The 17,991-nt window shown below is 37.7% G+C and overlaps 1 protein-coding gene across 1 annotated transcript in view; it reads left to right on the top strand.

The window, feature by feature from the left end:
* Positions 1-17,991, top strand: part of SH3D19 (SH3 domain containing 19) — a 188,667-nt gene that overhangs the window by 161,076 nt on the left and 9,600 nt on the right. The window contains 9 exon segments of the mRNA XM_040472491.1: positions 1,193-1,254; positions 2,318-2,582; positions 5,235-5,303; positions 5,470-5,610; positions 11,170-11,251; positions 12,655-12,785; positions 14,626-14,684; positions 16,563-16,765; positions 17,505-17,558. Coding sequence (XP_040328425.1) covers positions 1,193-1,254; positions 2,318-2,582; positions 5,235-5,303; positions 5,470-5,610; positions 11,170-11,251; positions 12,655-12,785; positions 14,626-14,684; positions 16,563-16,765; positions 17,505-17,558 — 1,066 coding nt within the window.

Below are 17,991 nucleotides of genomic sequence, written 5' to 3' on the forward strand. Positions count from 1 at the left end.
TGGTATTTAAGGAAAAGTTGTTAATATTCAGTTTGAATTAGAACGCTATGGAAGTGAGTTTTAACTCATTTATAAGGTGAGAGGGAGGAAAACAGTCTGAATTAGCCTGAACATTCCCAAATGAGAGTTAAATCTCCCTTACAAAAAAAGGCAATGTAATTTTAAAGGGTTAGCACTTTCCCCCTTGGAGGAATATTATCTTGTGCATGTCAGTACTGGGGGCTTAGAAAGTAGGAAACATGAAAACAGGAGACTCGATCAGAATTAGAAGAATTTAGAGAGGACTTTTTCCTAAAAAAAAAAAAACAAAAAAACAAAAACAGAAGTTTTGGCTTTGTGATCCTTTAACAAAAAGATCTGCAAACATTTTCCATGTATTATTATACTCATTTCCTAATCCTTAGGCTACAACATGTTTGAAAAATCTGTTTAAACAGCACAGTTTGAGTCCTTTTCCTATAGAAATCTTCCTCTTGTTCTCCACACTTCCAGTTTCTCCCATATGCTGTTAGGCTCGGACATTCCTGCTCTACCCATCTTTTATTTTTTGAGTTATCCCCCTTTACTCTTTCTGCTTTCTTGAGCCTTTTCCATTATTCTTCACATACCTTCCTTTCAGGCCATCCCTTAAGTTTCTATTGTGTTCTACCTCCTAGTTCAGAAGCCACCACCCAAACTGTAAACCACCCAGTGATGAGAGATCTGCCTGTTGTAAGCAAAACAAACTAATCACCACCTCACTTATTACACGTTTAAACTTAAGAGCAGTGCATATCTTATGTGTTGTCATAGGATAAATAAAGGCTATTTTTTAAAAATTTCCTACAGTGCTTGCTTAAATTGCTACTGTATAACCCATCATGATTTAAATATCATCCTTAATACCTGATGAGTCTGCTGGGCGCATAACCACACAGTGCAGTTGGTTGGGCCATGGTCCACAACAGCAGACTACCCTGGTCTTCTCTCTGTTTTCACTTGTATTCAGACTTGACGACTGATACAGGAAGTAATAGTTAATATTGTTAAGTAATGAGTTAATATTGCTTAAGACTAAAAACTCTCAAACTACTTTCTATAACTCAGCTACATTTCCACTTAGAGAGCTAGTCAAAAAGTTGTCCATAATTCCTCTTGACAAGCTCTTATTTCAGATTAACCTTAACTGAAAAGCATTGTCTGATACTTGCAGGAATCTGACCACATGGGTCAAACAGGAGGTTCTGTGCGAGGACCCCCAAGGTTGCCACCAAGGTAAGTAAGTGTGAGAAAACTTTTAAGAAGTAAATTAGAGAAAAACTAACGACTCAGACTGGACTCTGTTTTCTGTCATCAAAACTGAGTGTTGTTGGTCCAAGATCTTTTGAAGATGCATTAAACTCCTGAATTCTCCCAGACCACTAGCCTCTACTCTGTTTCTGACATCTGGTTGTAAGAATCTTTGCTCCTTCTTTCTTTTAACACGGCCCAGCAACTCACAGAGCACAAACACTGATCTGTATTGCTTTTCCTCAACTTTTCCTCAACTAAAGGGAACAAGACCCTTTCTAAACCTAAAGCAACTCTGCTTCTTGAACATCTACATGAACGTACGCACATACTCTCCATTATGAAATCAGCCTGGTTTTTGAAAGCCTTTCCAAAGGGAGACAGGCACTGTGAGCTCAGAGGGGACCTGCCCTCCTGAGTTCCAGAGCTACTTGAACAAAACGCTGTGATGCTATCAGAAGATGTTACTATGTTGGAAATTATTTTTGTCATAGAGATTATGGGAAGACTTTCAAAGTAATGGTTGTCTTACCCATTTTCAGAATTAGCTTTCTTTATATTAATCTAAATTAGGGTTTTAGTAATAATTCCTCTAACACAAATATTGAGGGAATTTGATGTTCCTTTTCTAATTATGTATGGACCCCATCAAATATACCTGATACCTTATTATTAGCATTTCATCTCATACTTTAGAAAGTGCTTAGTCTCCTGAAATAGTCATGGTGTGTTTAAGAGTAAATAGTGCCTTGGAGAGCTCATGATAGTAAATGCTTGTTTGTCTTAAACTAATGAATCTCTAGTGCAAGATAAGAGGAAGCTGGAGCATCATGGCATTTCCTCTAATAATATAATGTTTAATGCAGCAGTCGTTTGCTCAAAAATAGCATAGCCTGCATGTTTCAGAAATTGTATTACCCCAGCAGAAAGCTGTGTGTGTGTGTGTGTGTGTGTGTGTGTGTGTGTGTGTGTGTGTGTGAAAGAAAGAATAAAACAGGACCCTAATATCAATCAAACACTGACTCCCAGCACCTTCATTGACTTTCAGACCTATAAATGGAAAAGTTATACCGACTCGACAACCTCCTCCCAAGGGGGCCCCGGAGAGACCACCTCCCCCGAAACTTTCTGCAACCAGAGCATCAAATAAAAAACTGCCTTTTAATCGGTCTTCTTCTGACATGGATCTTCAGAAAAAACAAAGTAACTTGGCATTTGGACTTTCGAAAGCCAAGAGTCAAGTCTTTAAAAATCAAGATCCGGTGCTGCCCCCTCGCCCCAAACCAGGACACCCTCTTTACAGGAAATATATGGTGAGTGTAGCCCTTAAAAATGTTTGTAATCAAGAGATTTGTTCTAAAGTATATAAATGATCTGTTATTCCTTAGAAAAAGATGATGAGACAAATGGGGACTTGCCCCTTGACACCATAATAGGGCTTTAGAGAAGTAGGCCATAATAAAACTAGGTCTTTTTTTTTTTTTTTTTTAACATTTTTATTTATTTTTGGGACAGAGAGAGACAGAGCATGAACGGGGGAGGGGCAGAGAGAGAGGGAGACACAGAATCGGAAACAGGCTCCAGGCTCTGAGCCATCAGCCCAGAGCCTGACGCGGGGCTCGAACTCACGGACTGCAAGATCGTGACCTGGCTGAAGTCGGACGCCCAACCGACTGCGCCACCCAGGCGCCCCAAAACTAGGTCTTTAAAGCAGGGTTTCATTATTAGAAGAACTATAGGAAAAGAAAGCAGGGCAGACAGGGAGTGTAACCTGCTGTCTGGCTTAACCAAACAAACTGAAAAACCTGACCCAGTGGATTATACTGATGGGAGTAGCTCTGACAGATATTATAGTTTATAACTTGATATAGTTTATATCTTACAGCTACCTTGCCCACAGACTAAAATTTAAAATGAAATAGAAGGAAATTTCTCATTAAAATGGATGGTTTTTTTCCTCACTTTCCCCTTTAGAAACCTAATTATCATGGCCCATGTAACAGTTACTGGTTAGAAGCTTTTAATCAATAATTGAGATAGTTGAGATATTAATTTTGTTCTCTTGAGTGTGTTTTTTCATCATGTGACTTCAAAACGTTTGTTCATTTCCCACTCTTAAGTGAAAATAGAGCTGATGTGCTCTCTCTACTTTGGTCAGGTTAGCCTGATAAAATGCAAAACAAATAAAAATGAGAAGGAGAACAGAACTGTTTGCACTTTTTTAAATAATTGTGTGACAGTGGCTCTTAACAAAGACAACAATTAACAATATTATGTTATTCTACATTTCCTCATTAAGGAAATTTAAGCCATTTAGGATTTTTCTAATCCTAAGAGAAGGGTATAGACAGATAAGAAAAAGGTAGTAATGCTCATTTTCATTTTCATTTTCATTTAAACTGATGAATAAAACCCAGGGGTGTTCTTTGGGATAGGTTACTTTAAAATAATAAATAAGAACAGTGAGTGATGTATTGAGTACTTACTATGCGCCCGATATTGTTTAAACACTTTAGGGGTGCCTGGGTGGCTCAGTTGGTTAAGCATCCGACTTCAGCTCAGGTCACGATCTCATGGTTCGTGGGTTTGAGCCCCGCATCAGGCTCTGTGCTGACAGCTCAGAGCCTGGAGCCTGCTTTGGATTCTGTGTCTCCCTCTCTCTCTCTGCCCTTTTCCCTCTCATGATGTGTCTGTCTCTCAAAAATAAATAAACGTTAAAAAAAAAAAAAGATTGTTGTTGAAACACTTTATGTGTATTATTCCTCACATCAGCCCTTGAAGTAAATACTGTTATTAACCTCTATTATAAAAATGAAAAAAATAAGACACAGAGAAGTTGAGGAATTTGTCCAGGGTCACAAAATCAGTTAATGGTAGAGCCAAGATTTGAACGTAGATCAGCTGGCTCTGAGCCCCATGCTCTTAGCCAATAAGCCATACTATGAGTAGTATCAGTAGCTATAAAGTCTCTACTAGCTTTGGACATTCTATGTTAAGAGCCTCATTCAGGAAAAACCATATTTTGCTGGTTCTTAGCATAGCTGTATAATGTCAGTAAAACATTTGGATAGCTCAAATTAATAAATTCAAAATGATAGTATATTAGAGTAGTATGTCTCAGTATGAAATAATTCCTTAAGTCTCTCATTTTTTCCATGGACATCCCTTGATTAAATTGCTAAAATCAAGACTCTGGTTCCTTTGGGAGCCTGGGACTCTTAACAGGGATGCTGGGAATCACCACCACCCAACCCAGCCTTACAGGGACACATCCTTGCACTCTGACTCTTTGCTTATGAGTGATTGAAATCTGCCTTTTCTTGTTGGAAGTGAGCTTGTGTGATCACACTTCCTGGATATACCCTCTGACCTGCACTTATCAGACCAAATTTATCAAGGCAGGGAACAGTCCTCTGGCTAAGGGTGGGGTGCAGATGTAAAAGTCATTCTAAGATCAGACAGCTGAGTACGAAGTGACTGGGGTCAGGCAATGAAATGGGTTTAAGTAGATACTTGGTATCAGAGAGACTCTAGGAGAAAAGGAAATTGAAGGCAAATGGAAGCAGTCAAGCCCTACAGAGGAGGCTCCAATCCCCTATCAGCCTTCAGAAGACAGCCATTGAGAACCCTGCAGTAAAGACATGGCTTAGGCTCTGAGGTCAGGTGCTGAGCATTTATCCTTTAAATGCTTTAGATCAGGAGACTTGGTGGGCCTTGTCCTACAGAATAGAACTTCCTGGTTGTACTTGTTAAAGGGCATTTTTGGCCACATTCTTCACATTCCGATACTATTAGTATCCATTTCTCATGGATCCCACTAGATCTAGAGCTTGAGGAAGCCAAGTGAAGAGTTTAACTGCTAGAAAAGTTGCACTTTAGGCACACATTTGACATCTCCACATTATCAGCAGTTTATGAGGAGGCTATTTGATTGTGAATAATCCTTTTGTGGGTTTGTGTTTAAGCTGTCTGTGCCTCATGGAATTGCCAATGAAGACATTGTCTCCCAAAACCCTGGAGAACTCTCTTGTAAGGTAAAGTAGAGCTCTTTCTTTACTAACTAATGTAAAAAAATCAGTGTCCTCTGTTACTCCTTTACACATTATTAAATGCTTTAGGCTCCAAAGATTAAAATGTGAAAAAAGTAATAATGTTTTATTAAATAATAATTGCTTCAGAGTGTGATATTGTGCCTTACAGCGTGGGGACGTACTTGTGATGCTGAAGCAGGCAGAAAATAATTACTTGGAATGCCAAAAGGGAGAAGATATTGGCAGAGTTCACCTGTCTCAGATAAAGATTATCACCCCACTTGATGAACATCTTAGAAGCAGACCAAACGTAAGGAATTAATATTGCACAGCTGTCATGTCACACATGGCAGCACATTTCATAGAACTATTAATTATATCTCATCCTCAGGTTTTTATTAGCACATTTATTTTAACCAGAGTAAAAATTGCAGTAGCATTTTATTTCATTTTAAGAATAAATGACTTCTGAAAGACTTGCCCCTGCCATGCTAATCACTTTGACACACAGAATGACTACCATGTGTTGTCTTCCTCATAGCATACTGACTTACAGCAACCAGAGCACTCACCATTAATATTCAACTGTGAGAGCTATTTTTTTTTCCAAAATAATGTAAACATGTTTACCAAACTGCCCAAGATTAGTTTCCTAACAGAATGGATAATTATTTTAACGGGGGCCCTATAAATGCTAAGTCTGACATTAAAAAGCACTTGCCTTTAAGATTTAAGCTTAGAGTAAACCTCATTTCTCTGATCATAGCTCAAAATAATGAAATGAAATGTAATCCAACAACCTGAAGTCACAGTTTAGGCCTAACAAATTTGTGGAGCCTGGGAGAATGCAATGATTAGCGAAGGTCGTTTGTTTAGCAAGAAAAATAGCATTGAATAATTTATAGAGGTGTATTCGTAAAAGAGCTTCTGAAGTTATCCAGTTAAATTTTCACTATCTGTTAGTTAATGTGGCAAACCTGAAAAATAATACCCACCAATCATTTAACCCAAGTAAAGTATTTGGTTTGCCATTCATCCTAGTTTTCATAATCTAGTCCAATTCTTTCTTCTTAGAAGGCAGTTTATCTTTTGAATTTTGCCAAGAAACTTAAAAATTTGTGTCTTGGAGAGCAGAGAAGATATGTGTTAAACTAGTCACAGGTAGGATACTGAAATTCTAACTCTAGTCCACACAGGGAAAGTTCTCCTATTACTCATTTTCTCTTTGTTTCGATATAGCATTATCCATCTGTCACAGCCATCCTTCCTCTCTCAGAACACACTGATGGGTGACAGTGGGAGTTATAGGGCCAAAAAACTTTCCTCAGTGAAAAACAGAAGCTAAAAAATTAGAAGTTACTCTTATAATAGTCCAGAGGTTTGACACTTTAAACATTACCTGCCTTCCTCTTACACCATAGACTTGAAGACACCTGGCCTCCATTGGCCAACTACTGCTGATACCAAAATGAAGCCTCCTTTAGAAAACTCTGGGTTCATGGCTAGCATTACACTTTTTAGAAAAATAAACATTACCTACTTGTAAGCCTAGTTTTAAGGTACAGATTTCTAAAGATGAGTTATACTTTCTCCTGCTTTAGTAAACAGAAAATACTGAACATTATCAGCTGAGGTTGAGCCTGTCAAGTCACAGGGGAAGTGGAAGATTGTTACCTAGTGCCTGGTTGTGAGCACAGATTTATGTCTCAGGGAGCTGGGTTTCAGTTCACTGTATATCACCCTAGGCAGTTTTTTAACCTATCTCTAAACTTTTTTTTTTTTTTTTTTTTTTTAATTTTAGAGAGTGAGTTGGGGAGAGGGGCAGAGGGAGAGGAAGAATGTTAAGGTTCTGCACTCTCAGTGCAGAGCTGGAAGCAGAGCTTGCTTGATCCCATGACCTTGAGATGGTGACCTGATCTGAAATCCAAGAGCTGGACGCTCAACCAACTGAGCCACCCAGGCGCCCCATCTAAACTTCATTTTTTTAATGTAGAAAATAGTTAAGATAACTCCACAGAGATATTTTTAGAATTGATTTATTATATGATTCCATTTATATAAAAGTCCACAATAGGTAAATCCAGAAAGTAGGTTAGTGATTGCCTAGGGCTATGGGGAGGGTGCAGAGGGAATGACTGCTAATGGGGAGGGCGTGTCTTTTCAGAGTGATAAAAATGGTCTACACTTAGATTGTGGTGATAATTGCAGTTTTGTGAATTTGCCAAAACTACGTACACTTTAAATGGATGGATTTTATGGTATTATTATGGAGTTATATCTCAAAGATGTTTAAAAACTTAAAAGAGCTAATTAATGCATATAAGGTGTTTACCCTGGTGAGTAGCACAGAGAGAGTAAACAACGAGTATTGGCAGTTTTTATTCATTTGTATCCACAATTATGGTCATATTAGAAAGAGCTTTGAGGGGGCTCCTGGGTGGCTTAGTCCATTGAGCATCCATCTTCGGCTCTGGTCATGATCTCTCAGTTCGTGGGTTCGAGCCCCGTGTCGAGCTCTGTTCTCACAGCTCAGAGTCTAGAGCCTGCTTCAGATTCTCTGTCTCCCTTTGTGCCCCTACCCTGCTTGTGCTCTGTCCATCTCTCTCTCTCAAAAATAAATAAACATTAAAAAAATTTAGAAAGAGAAAGGGAAGGAGGCAAACTGTAAGAGACTCTTAAATACTGAGAACAAACTGAGGGTTGATGGGGGGTGGGGAGAGGGGACAGTGGGTGATAGGCATTGAGGAGGGCATCTGTTGGGATGAGCACTTGGTGTTGTATGGAAACCAATTTGACAATAAATTACATTTAAAAAAATTTTAGAAAGAAAGAGCTTTGAAATATATTAAATTTACCTACCAGACACCCACCCTAATGGTGTGGTCCGAGTTGTACTGACCTCTTGTGGCCAATGCTGTGTAGTCTGTTCCTCTTGCCCTATAGCTGCCAGGCCAGGTTGATGAGCAGCCCTGTGGGATATCCATGCATTGAAGACAGAGAAGGGAAACTGACTGGGAGGCTCAAGTTACTGTCCCACCTCTTCTACCCACTCAGGCTTAGTCACATTCAGCTTGTTGGGCCATTTGAAGATTCATGTTTGTTTTGGTGTGGGGTAAGCCTCTGACTTCATTTTTTCCAAATGGATAGCCCTCTAACCTGACACCATTTATTGAATAGTCATTCTTTTTTCCACAGATGTAAATCAGGAGAAGAAAAATGAAAAACCACACATACACACATATAATAAATTATGTAAATAATTTCTTAGAGCCCCTGCAGACTGCAAATATTTCATGGTTCCTTTCCACAATCCTGAACTTCCCATCATGCTCATTTATTTAGAGAAAAATACTGAGCAGCTTCTAAGAAAATTGTCAGGGTGACTTTGAGAAGCTAGTGTAGCGAGCTGCCATTAACCGTTACTGTCTTGACCTAGGTTCGTATTTCTCTATACCTAACTTGGGAGAATATAGCATGCCTCTGCAGGTGCAATTTGGTTAAAGATGAGGTAATAAATCGGCCTTCATTTAGTTCACAGGTTTGCCAGTGTTGAAAATAATATCTTTTAGTCAGATTAGATGAGGAGGAGGAGGAAGTGGAAGAGGAGAGTAAGTCTATCTGTTCATATTAAATAAAACTAAGAATAACAGTGATTCAGGATTTCAGGCTATATTATAAAGCTGTAGTCTTCAAGACAGTATGGTACTGGAACAAAAACAGACACATGGATCAATGGAATAGAATAGAAAACCCAGAAATGGACCCACAACCATATGGTCAACTAAGCTTTGACAAAGCAGTAAAGAATATCCAGTGTAGAAAAGACAGTCTCTTCAACAAATGTTGTTGGGAAAACTGGATTGCAACATGCAGAAGAATGAAACTGGACCTCTTTCTTACACCATATACAAAAATAAATTCAAAATGGATACAGAACCTAAATGTGAGGAAACCATCCAAATCCTAGAGGAGAACACAGGCAGCTATAGCAGCTTGGCTATAGCAACTTCTTACTAGAAGGGAAACAAAAGCAGACGTGAACTATTGGGGCTTTATCAAGATAGAAAGCTTCTGCAAAGTGAAAGAAACAATCACCAAAACTAAAAGGCAGCCTACAGAATGGGAGAAGATATGTGCAAAGGACATATCTGATAAAGGGTTAGTATCTAAAATCTATGAAGAGCTCAGCAAACTCAACACCCAACAAACACATAATCCAGTTAAGAAATGGGCAGAAGATAATGAATAAAAACTTTTCCAAAGAAGACATCCAGATGGCTAACAGACACATGAAAAGATACTCAACATCGCTTATCATCAGGGAAATACAAGTCAAAACCACGATGAGGTACCACCTCACACCTATCAGAACGGCTAAAATTAACAACACAAGAAACAACAGGTGTTGGTGAGGATGTGAAGAAAGGGTAATCTGCTGTTGGTGGGAATACAAACTGGTGCAGTCACTCTGGAGAACAGTATGGAGGTTCCTCAAAAAACTAAAAATAGAACTACCCTAGGACCCAGCAATTGTACAACTAGGTATTTACCCAAAGGATACAAAATTACAGATTTAAAGGGGTCCATGCACCCCGATGTTTATAACAGCATTATCAACAATAGCCAAGCTATGGAGAAACCCCAGATGTCCATCAACTGACGACTGGATAAAGAAGATGTGGCATATATCTATAATGGAATATTACTCAGCCATTAGAAAGAGTGAAATCTTGCCATTTGCAACAACATGGATGAAGCTAGGGTGTATTATGCTAAGTGATATAAGTCAGTCAGAGAAAGACAAATATCATAGGATTTCACTAGTGGAATTTAAGAAACAAAACAGGTGAACATATGGGAGGGGGGAAAAAAGAAAGGGAAACAAACTGTGAGGGCTCTTAATGATAGAGAACAAAGTGAGGGTTGATGGAGGGAGGTGGGTGGGGGATGGGCTGGATGGGTGATGGGTATCAAGGAGGTCAGTTGTGATGAGCACTGGATGTTGCCTGTAATTGATGAATCACTGACTTCTCCTGAAATCAATATTGCACTGTTAACTAGCAAGAATTTAAATAAAATTTTAAAAAGAAAGATTAAGTTTTAAAAACTAAGAGTAACAGTTGCTTATCAATGAGAAAAGGTCACTCTTCAACTTTACTCTCTCCCTTAGCCAATCTAGGAAGTTGGCTAAATGGGTAGAGAATATTGAATTCTCTTTGCTAATTTAGTTAGAATTACTGTTGAATAAACCATTTAGATTAAATAGAAAATCCAGGGCAGGCATGGGAGGTAGTGTTGGTCTTCAAATTAGAGAAAGCCTTCAGTTAAGTGGTAATAAATGAAATGGATTTTACTTTTTGTGAATTATACTTTTGTGGAAGTCATTAGCTCTTTTCATTATGAAAGGCAAGAGTATAAATTGCAGAGCTTTCTTCTTTTACCATTTGAATGAAGACTCAACTTTGAAGGCTCTGTTCTTGAGGTGTAGTACTGATAACAGTTTAAAGAAAAAGCAACCCTGGCAAGGTACACAGATCAAAAACCACTACTTCAGGGTAGAATGGTACCAGTTAATAAAAAAATTTTTTAAAAGTTAATTCCCTTTTAATTTACTCTCGTGGTTTTAAGAAAAATGCTAGGGGATATCATAATTGAGAGTTATTTTTGTCCTCCCTTGGCAAGGACACATGCCTTTTCAACTTGATAATGATTCCCTTGTTTGGCTCAACTATGTGGTTTGCATCTTGTACTCAGAATGTAATTATGTCAAGAGGATTCTAATGAGAAAAAAAAAAATGGTCTCAGAGCGAATAGCAAATCCAGCATGCATCGTGCACACTTCATTCACAGCTCTGTTTTTCCCCCTAAGGATCCAAGCCATCCAAGCCGTGCTCAGAAGCCTGTTGACAATAGTGCCCCTCATGCTGTTGTTCTTCATGATTTCCCAGCAGGTAAGCACGTAAATAATAAAGTGGTAGAGCTCAGGATCCCTGAGCAGATATCTTCCCTGAGTTAACCTCTCGAGGACATCTTCATTTTCAGTGCCAAAAAAGATTGGTCATTTTACCACTCACCATGCCTTCCAGAAGGGTCATTAATACCCAACTGTTCCAGAGAGCTTAGCTGCATTCCCTTGCCTTTAAAACTCCCTGTGAGAGAGAGAATGAGGGGAGACAGAAAGGGCTGGGGGTGGAGGGATTCCCTTGCAATGAGCAAAAAGTGAATTGCCTACCAGTTGCAAACTTTTAACTCTTTAAAAACTATGCAGATTGCACCCCAAAAAATGCATACCAGTTAACAATTAAAATGAAATTCTTTTTTTTGTAATGTTTATTTTTGAGAGTGAGCGCACAAGCTGGGGAGGGGCAGAGAGAGGGGACAGAGGATCCCAAGCTCCCTGTTGATAGCAGGAAGCCCAATGTGATGCAGGGTTCAAACTCCCGAACAATGAGATCATGACCTGAGCCAAAGTCGGATGCTTAACGTACTGAGCCACCCAGGTGCCCCATAATGAAATTAGTTCTAATTTAATGAGGGAAATAATTTTCTCCTAAGAGTTGCAAAACCTACACACAGAACTTAGCTATTACTTATGTGATGAAAATACACATTTTTTGTAATCAATTTTTAAATACCTTTTATATTCAAGGCTAAAATAAGCTCCTATTTTTTTAGGTTTATTTATTTATTTTGAGGAGGGGGAGGGGCAGAGAGAGAGAGGTAGAGAGAGAATCCCCAGTAGGCTCCACACTTAGTGCAGAGCCCAACATGGGGCTCAATCCCACGACCCTGGGATCATGACCTGAGCTGAGTCAGATGCTCAACCAATTGAGCCACCCAGGTGTCACTACAAATAAACTCATGATTTATTAAAACTTCTTATAATCTACTTGGTAGACTGATTTTTATTTCAGTGTGAGTAGATTTACTTGCTAAGGAACTATACTAGTCCCTTAGTTAATATTTTAGATTGAAATGATTTTTAAGCATGATTGAAAATAATAATATTCTACATGTCTATAAAATATTTCATTGCTCAAGATGTATTTGGCAAAGGGTTTATATTAACCAGGTAGGAACCATTGACCAACAAAATAGTTTTTTTTAACCATCTCCCATCAATCAGTGCATGGTAAATACATCTAATTTGGCCTTTAAAAAGGAAGCTTATAATAACAATATCCTCCCAAAAAAGAATATGTTTTTTAAGTCAATTTTATTAGCATAATCTGTTCTTAAAATCAATAGAATGTACTGCCTCAGTGGACAGAACTGAAAGCTACTTTGTGCGCTGCTTTAATCAAATCTGCAACCAAGAGAATTCATCACACGTAATTATAATTTTATGTTACAGAGCAAGTTGATGATTTGCACCTCACTTCTGGAGAAATTGTTTATCTTCTGGAAAAAATAGACACAGAATGGTATAGAGGGAAATGTAGAAACCAGACTGGTATATTTCCTGCCAACTACGTCAAAGTAATTGTAAGTGGGTAGTGCTTGTTTAAATTGGTCATATATTTGGTGGGTTCTGTGTGACTTGCAGTTTGGAAAAAACCAGAAGCCTAGATAGCCTAGATTCTTTTTTTTTTTTAAGTTTATTTATTTATTTTTGAGGTGGTTAGGGGCAAAGACAGAGGGAGAGAGAGAGATTCCAAGCAGGCTTCACAAAGTCAGCACAGAGCCTATTGCGGGGCTGTAACCCACGAACCATGAGATGATGACTTGAGCCAAAATCAAGAGTTGGGCACTGAACTGACCGAGCCACCCAGGCACCCCAAAGCCTAGATTCTTACATTCTAATTCTCTGTTTTCCATTGATCCCTTTGGTATTTGGAAAATTTTTAAAAGAAAATTTTTGTTCAGCTAGGCAATGATTAATTTTATTATATTATATGGAATATTAAAACTTAATGCCTAAATGCTCTCGGAAATCTAAGGTGAAAAATTCAGGTCAACTAGTGAACCAACTTGGAGTGTGGATAAGCACTAAAGGATATATATTAATTCTTTGAAACATTTAGTAAACAATAATTAAATGTTACTGGATAGTCCCGAAGGAATGTCCCCTGAGATTATGGTGCCAAGTTTTCTTTGAGGTAGATTTCACTTTTGGTTTCTTTCGTCCTTTCCATTCCCATTTATTTCCATTTAAAAAAAATAGTTTCGGGAATACTAAAGTACTTTTATTAGGGGTAGTGGTCCATTAATTATGTTTCATATAATAATTTCAAATCTGATTGGGAAAAATTATATTAAGTATCAGAATTTTTACACCCTCACAGCCTACAGTATGTGAGCCCATATTATAGAGCCCTAAGTGTAAGCCCAGGTGGCTGTGAACTATGGAGATAAAATCAGAATGCCACTTGAACATTTATATCAATAGGAAGAGTATGACTCAGTCTCTGATATAACTTATTGATACTGGAAAATATCAATAAAGCTAGCTTATATCATTAAGCTTTAACAGCTTATTTAAGTGGGAAAAAGCCAATGACTTTTCATTACAGCAGAAACTTAGGAAACAAATATAACAGAAAACCTGTATTTTTTCAAATATAAATGAGCTTGAGTCTCTTGAATTATAAAATGTGGGTCTTAAAAATTGTCTAGTGTATATATGCCCTGATTCTTTGGACAATCTAACCACATTCTCTAAATTAATATTAAGAATAATGTTAGTTTTAGCACTCTTTCTCATTTTTCTTCTGCCCAATGTAGCAGTACTTTAAAAGGCACAATTACCACACTGAAATCAATCACACTGAATCTGCCACATTATTGGTATAAGTGTTATTTCTAAACCTACAGGTTTAAAAAATTGTTTTAAAACTTTTAGAATTTATCAGGAAGGGTGCTGATTTATTTAATATAGACCTCTAAACCTTAAGTAGTTTTCAGACTTAGTGCATTATGGTCAATATTTTATTACAACCCAGCTCTACCAAGCCCTGTAAATAAAGTATTCTCTAAAGTGCTTGCCACTTAATAGATGCTCACTGAGTACTAATTCCTTTCTTCCTTCCCTATTCACACTGAAGGAAAATAAAATGTTCTAGAGTTATGAAAATAGAAGAAATCCACAAGTTTGATTAAAATGTTTTTGGGGGGTCAGAAAAGTATTGCAGAATTCTGCCAACACTTGGAATACGTGTGGTAGTGAGTGAATGCTTTCTGCCTAGTTTCTATCTTAAGTCGTCCTCATCTGAAGTTTTCAACTTACAGAATGTGGGAGAGAGAAAACTCAGTCCAGGGTAGGATGATATTAATGTGCTTATTCTATTCTAATGTGCAAATTGTTGCCTTGACTTTGTCTTTACAGATTGATGTTCCCGAAGGAGGAAAAGGGAAAAGAGAATCCGTGTCATCTCATTGTGTTAAGTAAGTTTTATTTGTGTCCTTTTGCACCAAATGCAAAGGAGGCAAGCATTTATATCCTAAAGAATTACCAAACTGAAAACACTTCAGATGTGTGATTATTCACATTCTCAGTGTGTCTTTGTAATTATGAGGAAAACTTTGCCTTAGTGGGGGGCACCAGGCTGGCTCAGCTGGTAGAGCATGTGACTCTTGATCCTCGGGGTTGTTAAGTTTGAGCCCCATGTTGGGTGTAAAGATTGCTTAAAAGTGAAATCTGTTTTTAAAATAAATGAATAAAAATAAAAAGCCTTAGTGGATTAAAATTCTGATGAAAATGCGACATGTTGGAAGAAGCTGGCATAAACAATACTCTGTCATACAGGACATATAGACACAGACAGAGCCACAGACTGTCTATCCTAGAACTTCCCACAGCCTGGCCTGAGCTTGAGCAGAGACAGTTTCGTTATCCAGAGCATTTTGCTTTGGCCTTCTGGTGTTTATCTACCAACATATTTTTAGAAGGTTCAGATATTTTTGACACAGAAAATATTTTAATCTTATAGAAATAGGAACCCTATAAAACTTGCTAGACATTTTGTATTGTTTTGTTTTTTAGAGGAACTAGAAGAAAGTAAAGGAAGAGTTAAGTTGGAGAGGTCTTCCTTTATGTCTGAAAACCTTTCCATAAATTTATATACCCTTTTATGCACCACTGTAACTCCTTTGTGATTTAAAACACTGCCACAGTGCAACTTTATATTCCAGTTAAATGAGCAAATTAGTGGAATTCACTACCTGCTGAAGACTGTAAACCTGTCTTTGAATAGGTCAGACATAAGGAGATGCTCCCCGAGGACTCCAGAAAATAAATGCAAAGGTTACCACAAATAAGAAAACTTCTGATGCCACCGTAGTTGAATTCTACTTCGAGTTCAATTTTTCTCCTATTTTTAAGCAGTGTTTACTGTGTCAGCAGGTTGAATTTAAAATGGGCCTTCACAGCTATTGATCCATTGACCTGACTTAAATCAGACTTTGATTGGTGCCAGTACCAACCTTTTCTCTTCAGGCAATTGCATCTCTTTAGACTGTTGCTATTGAAACTTCCCTTTCTAAAGCCTTAAATCGAAGGTTTGGTATTAAATCATGCCTTCGGGGATATAATTTTATCTCTACTTTTATTTTCAGTCACAATTGCAGATCATTAAAGGATTGTTCTCATAATCAGAAGTGAAGCCTTTTTAAAGGTGATACGGAAAGCATCTGTAAAACAACAGTGTTAGATATAAAATTGTTATAATTTGCCCGGTTTCTGTTTTCTTCTAACCTTCCAGTTGGGAAGGCCATTTCTCTCTATAGACAACTCACTCATGATTCAGCATATATTGAGGATACTCTGCCCAGCTTCTGCCCATTGCATTTGGCCACGGAATTTTCCTGTCTTGCCCCGAGATTCTCAGGGTTGGCAACTCGTGAACTCAGTGCAGTTAGGATTGAGAGGGTTCAGATTCAGCCGGCCTACCTACACAAAGACATGTAATGGAGTAAAGGAGTAAAGGTGATCAAGAGATATACCAGTATAGACTGGCCACAGGGGTCTCCTTTGTAATTCTCATGTACTCTGTGACCTTGATGTTAGCCTTTTTTTTTTTTTTTTTTTTTTTTTTTTTTTGCTTTAGCCTTCTTGAGTGAGTAAGTTCATATCTAAAAAGTGAGGACTATCATTTAGAAATGTAGCTTATTCTTTTTATGGAAAATTTTAAATTATGCCTAGTATATCTTGTTCCATAGTAAACACAGAATAAGTATTTATTGAAAGACTAAATTAAGGTTTTAAAGCATTTTGAAAGTTAGTACTCTCTAGTTTAACTCACAAACATGATCTTCTTTGTTCAGAGGCCCAAGATGTATTGCTCGGTTTGAATATATTGGAGACCAGAAGGATGAGTTAAGTTTCTCAGAGGGAGAAATTATTATTCTTAAAGAGTATGTGAATGAAGAATGGGCCAGAGGAGAACTTCGAGACAGAATTGGGATTTTCCCTCTTAACTTTGTAGAACTCATGGAAGATCATCCCATCTCTGGTGCAAACATTTCAAGTGAGTATAGAGAATATGGTTTTTTATTATTTTATTATGTCCTAATTCAACTAAACCAAATAACAGGATCATACTTAAGGGGCACCTGTGTGGCTCAATCAGTTAAGTGCCCGACTTCAGCTCAGGTCATGATCTCGTGATTTGCGAGTTCGAGCCCCACATTGGGCCCTCTGCTGTCAGTACAGAGCCCACTTCGGACCCTCTATCCCCCTCTGTCTCTGCCCTTACCCTGCTTGCACTCTCTCTCTCTCTCTTTCCCTCTCTCTCTCTCTCTCTCAAAGATAAACATATAAAAATTTTTTTAAAAAGGATAATACTTAAACTGCTTAATAATCCATATTTGTTAAAGTAGAAAGAAAAATGGTTTTTATTTTTTTTTTTTTGAAAAATGGTTTTTAAATGGTACTAATTATTGGGATAGTCTTTGTTGTGGTAATCTCTCACAAAGATCTAGTTTTGGTGTTTTAGGTTGTTAGCAATAGCTTCATATCAAAAATGGTAAGGAATCATAGACTTTTAAACAGAAGTGGACTATCTAGTATAACTAATGTGTATCCTACCTTACAGTAAATGAAACAGACCCAGGGAGGATGGTACCAGTCAAAGTTAGTCATTACATGAAGAGACTGGTCTGGAGTCCCAGACTTTTTATTCTCTCTCTATGGTTTTTCTCCAATACTAATACATTGTCTTTACATGTAAAGTTTTAACTTTTTTTTTTTTTTTTTTTTTAACGTAGGCACAAAAACACCACCCAAGGCCAAAAAAGAAGATTCTGGTGCAAATTCTCAGGTAGGCTTCTTGAATGGGTAACCGTAGTGAAAATCAGGTTTCAACTCTTGGAGGAATATTAAAATCATAATTATCATAAGTATCAAGAGAAAATTTCAATTCATGTTGGAAATGTTTGAAATAAATTGGTAATTCCTTTTACTCTGTATATTAGAGCTCATGCAAATGGGTTAGAAAGACATGCAAATGCTGATAGAAAACAAGGAAAAAGACATGATTGGAATATTCATAAAAGAGATACTGTAAGTGACTGATATTAAACTTTAAAAATATTTTTGTTTTTTTAATGTTTATTTATTTTATTACTTCCTTTATTTTTGTTTTCAATATATGAAATTTATTGTCCAGTTGGTTTCCATACAACACCCAGTGCTCATCCCAAAAGGTGCCCTCCTCAATACCCATCACCCACCCTCCCCTCCCTCCCACCCCCC

This window comes from Herpailurus yagouaroundi, unplaced genomic scaffold (assembly GCF_014898765.1).
Source record: "Herpailurus yagouaroundi ecotype Mexico unplaced genomic scaffold, PumYag 28, whole genome shotgun sequence".
NCBI lineage: Eukaryota > Metazoa > Chordata > Mammalia > Carnivora > Felidae > Herpailurus > Herpailurus yagouaroundi.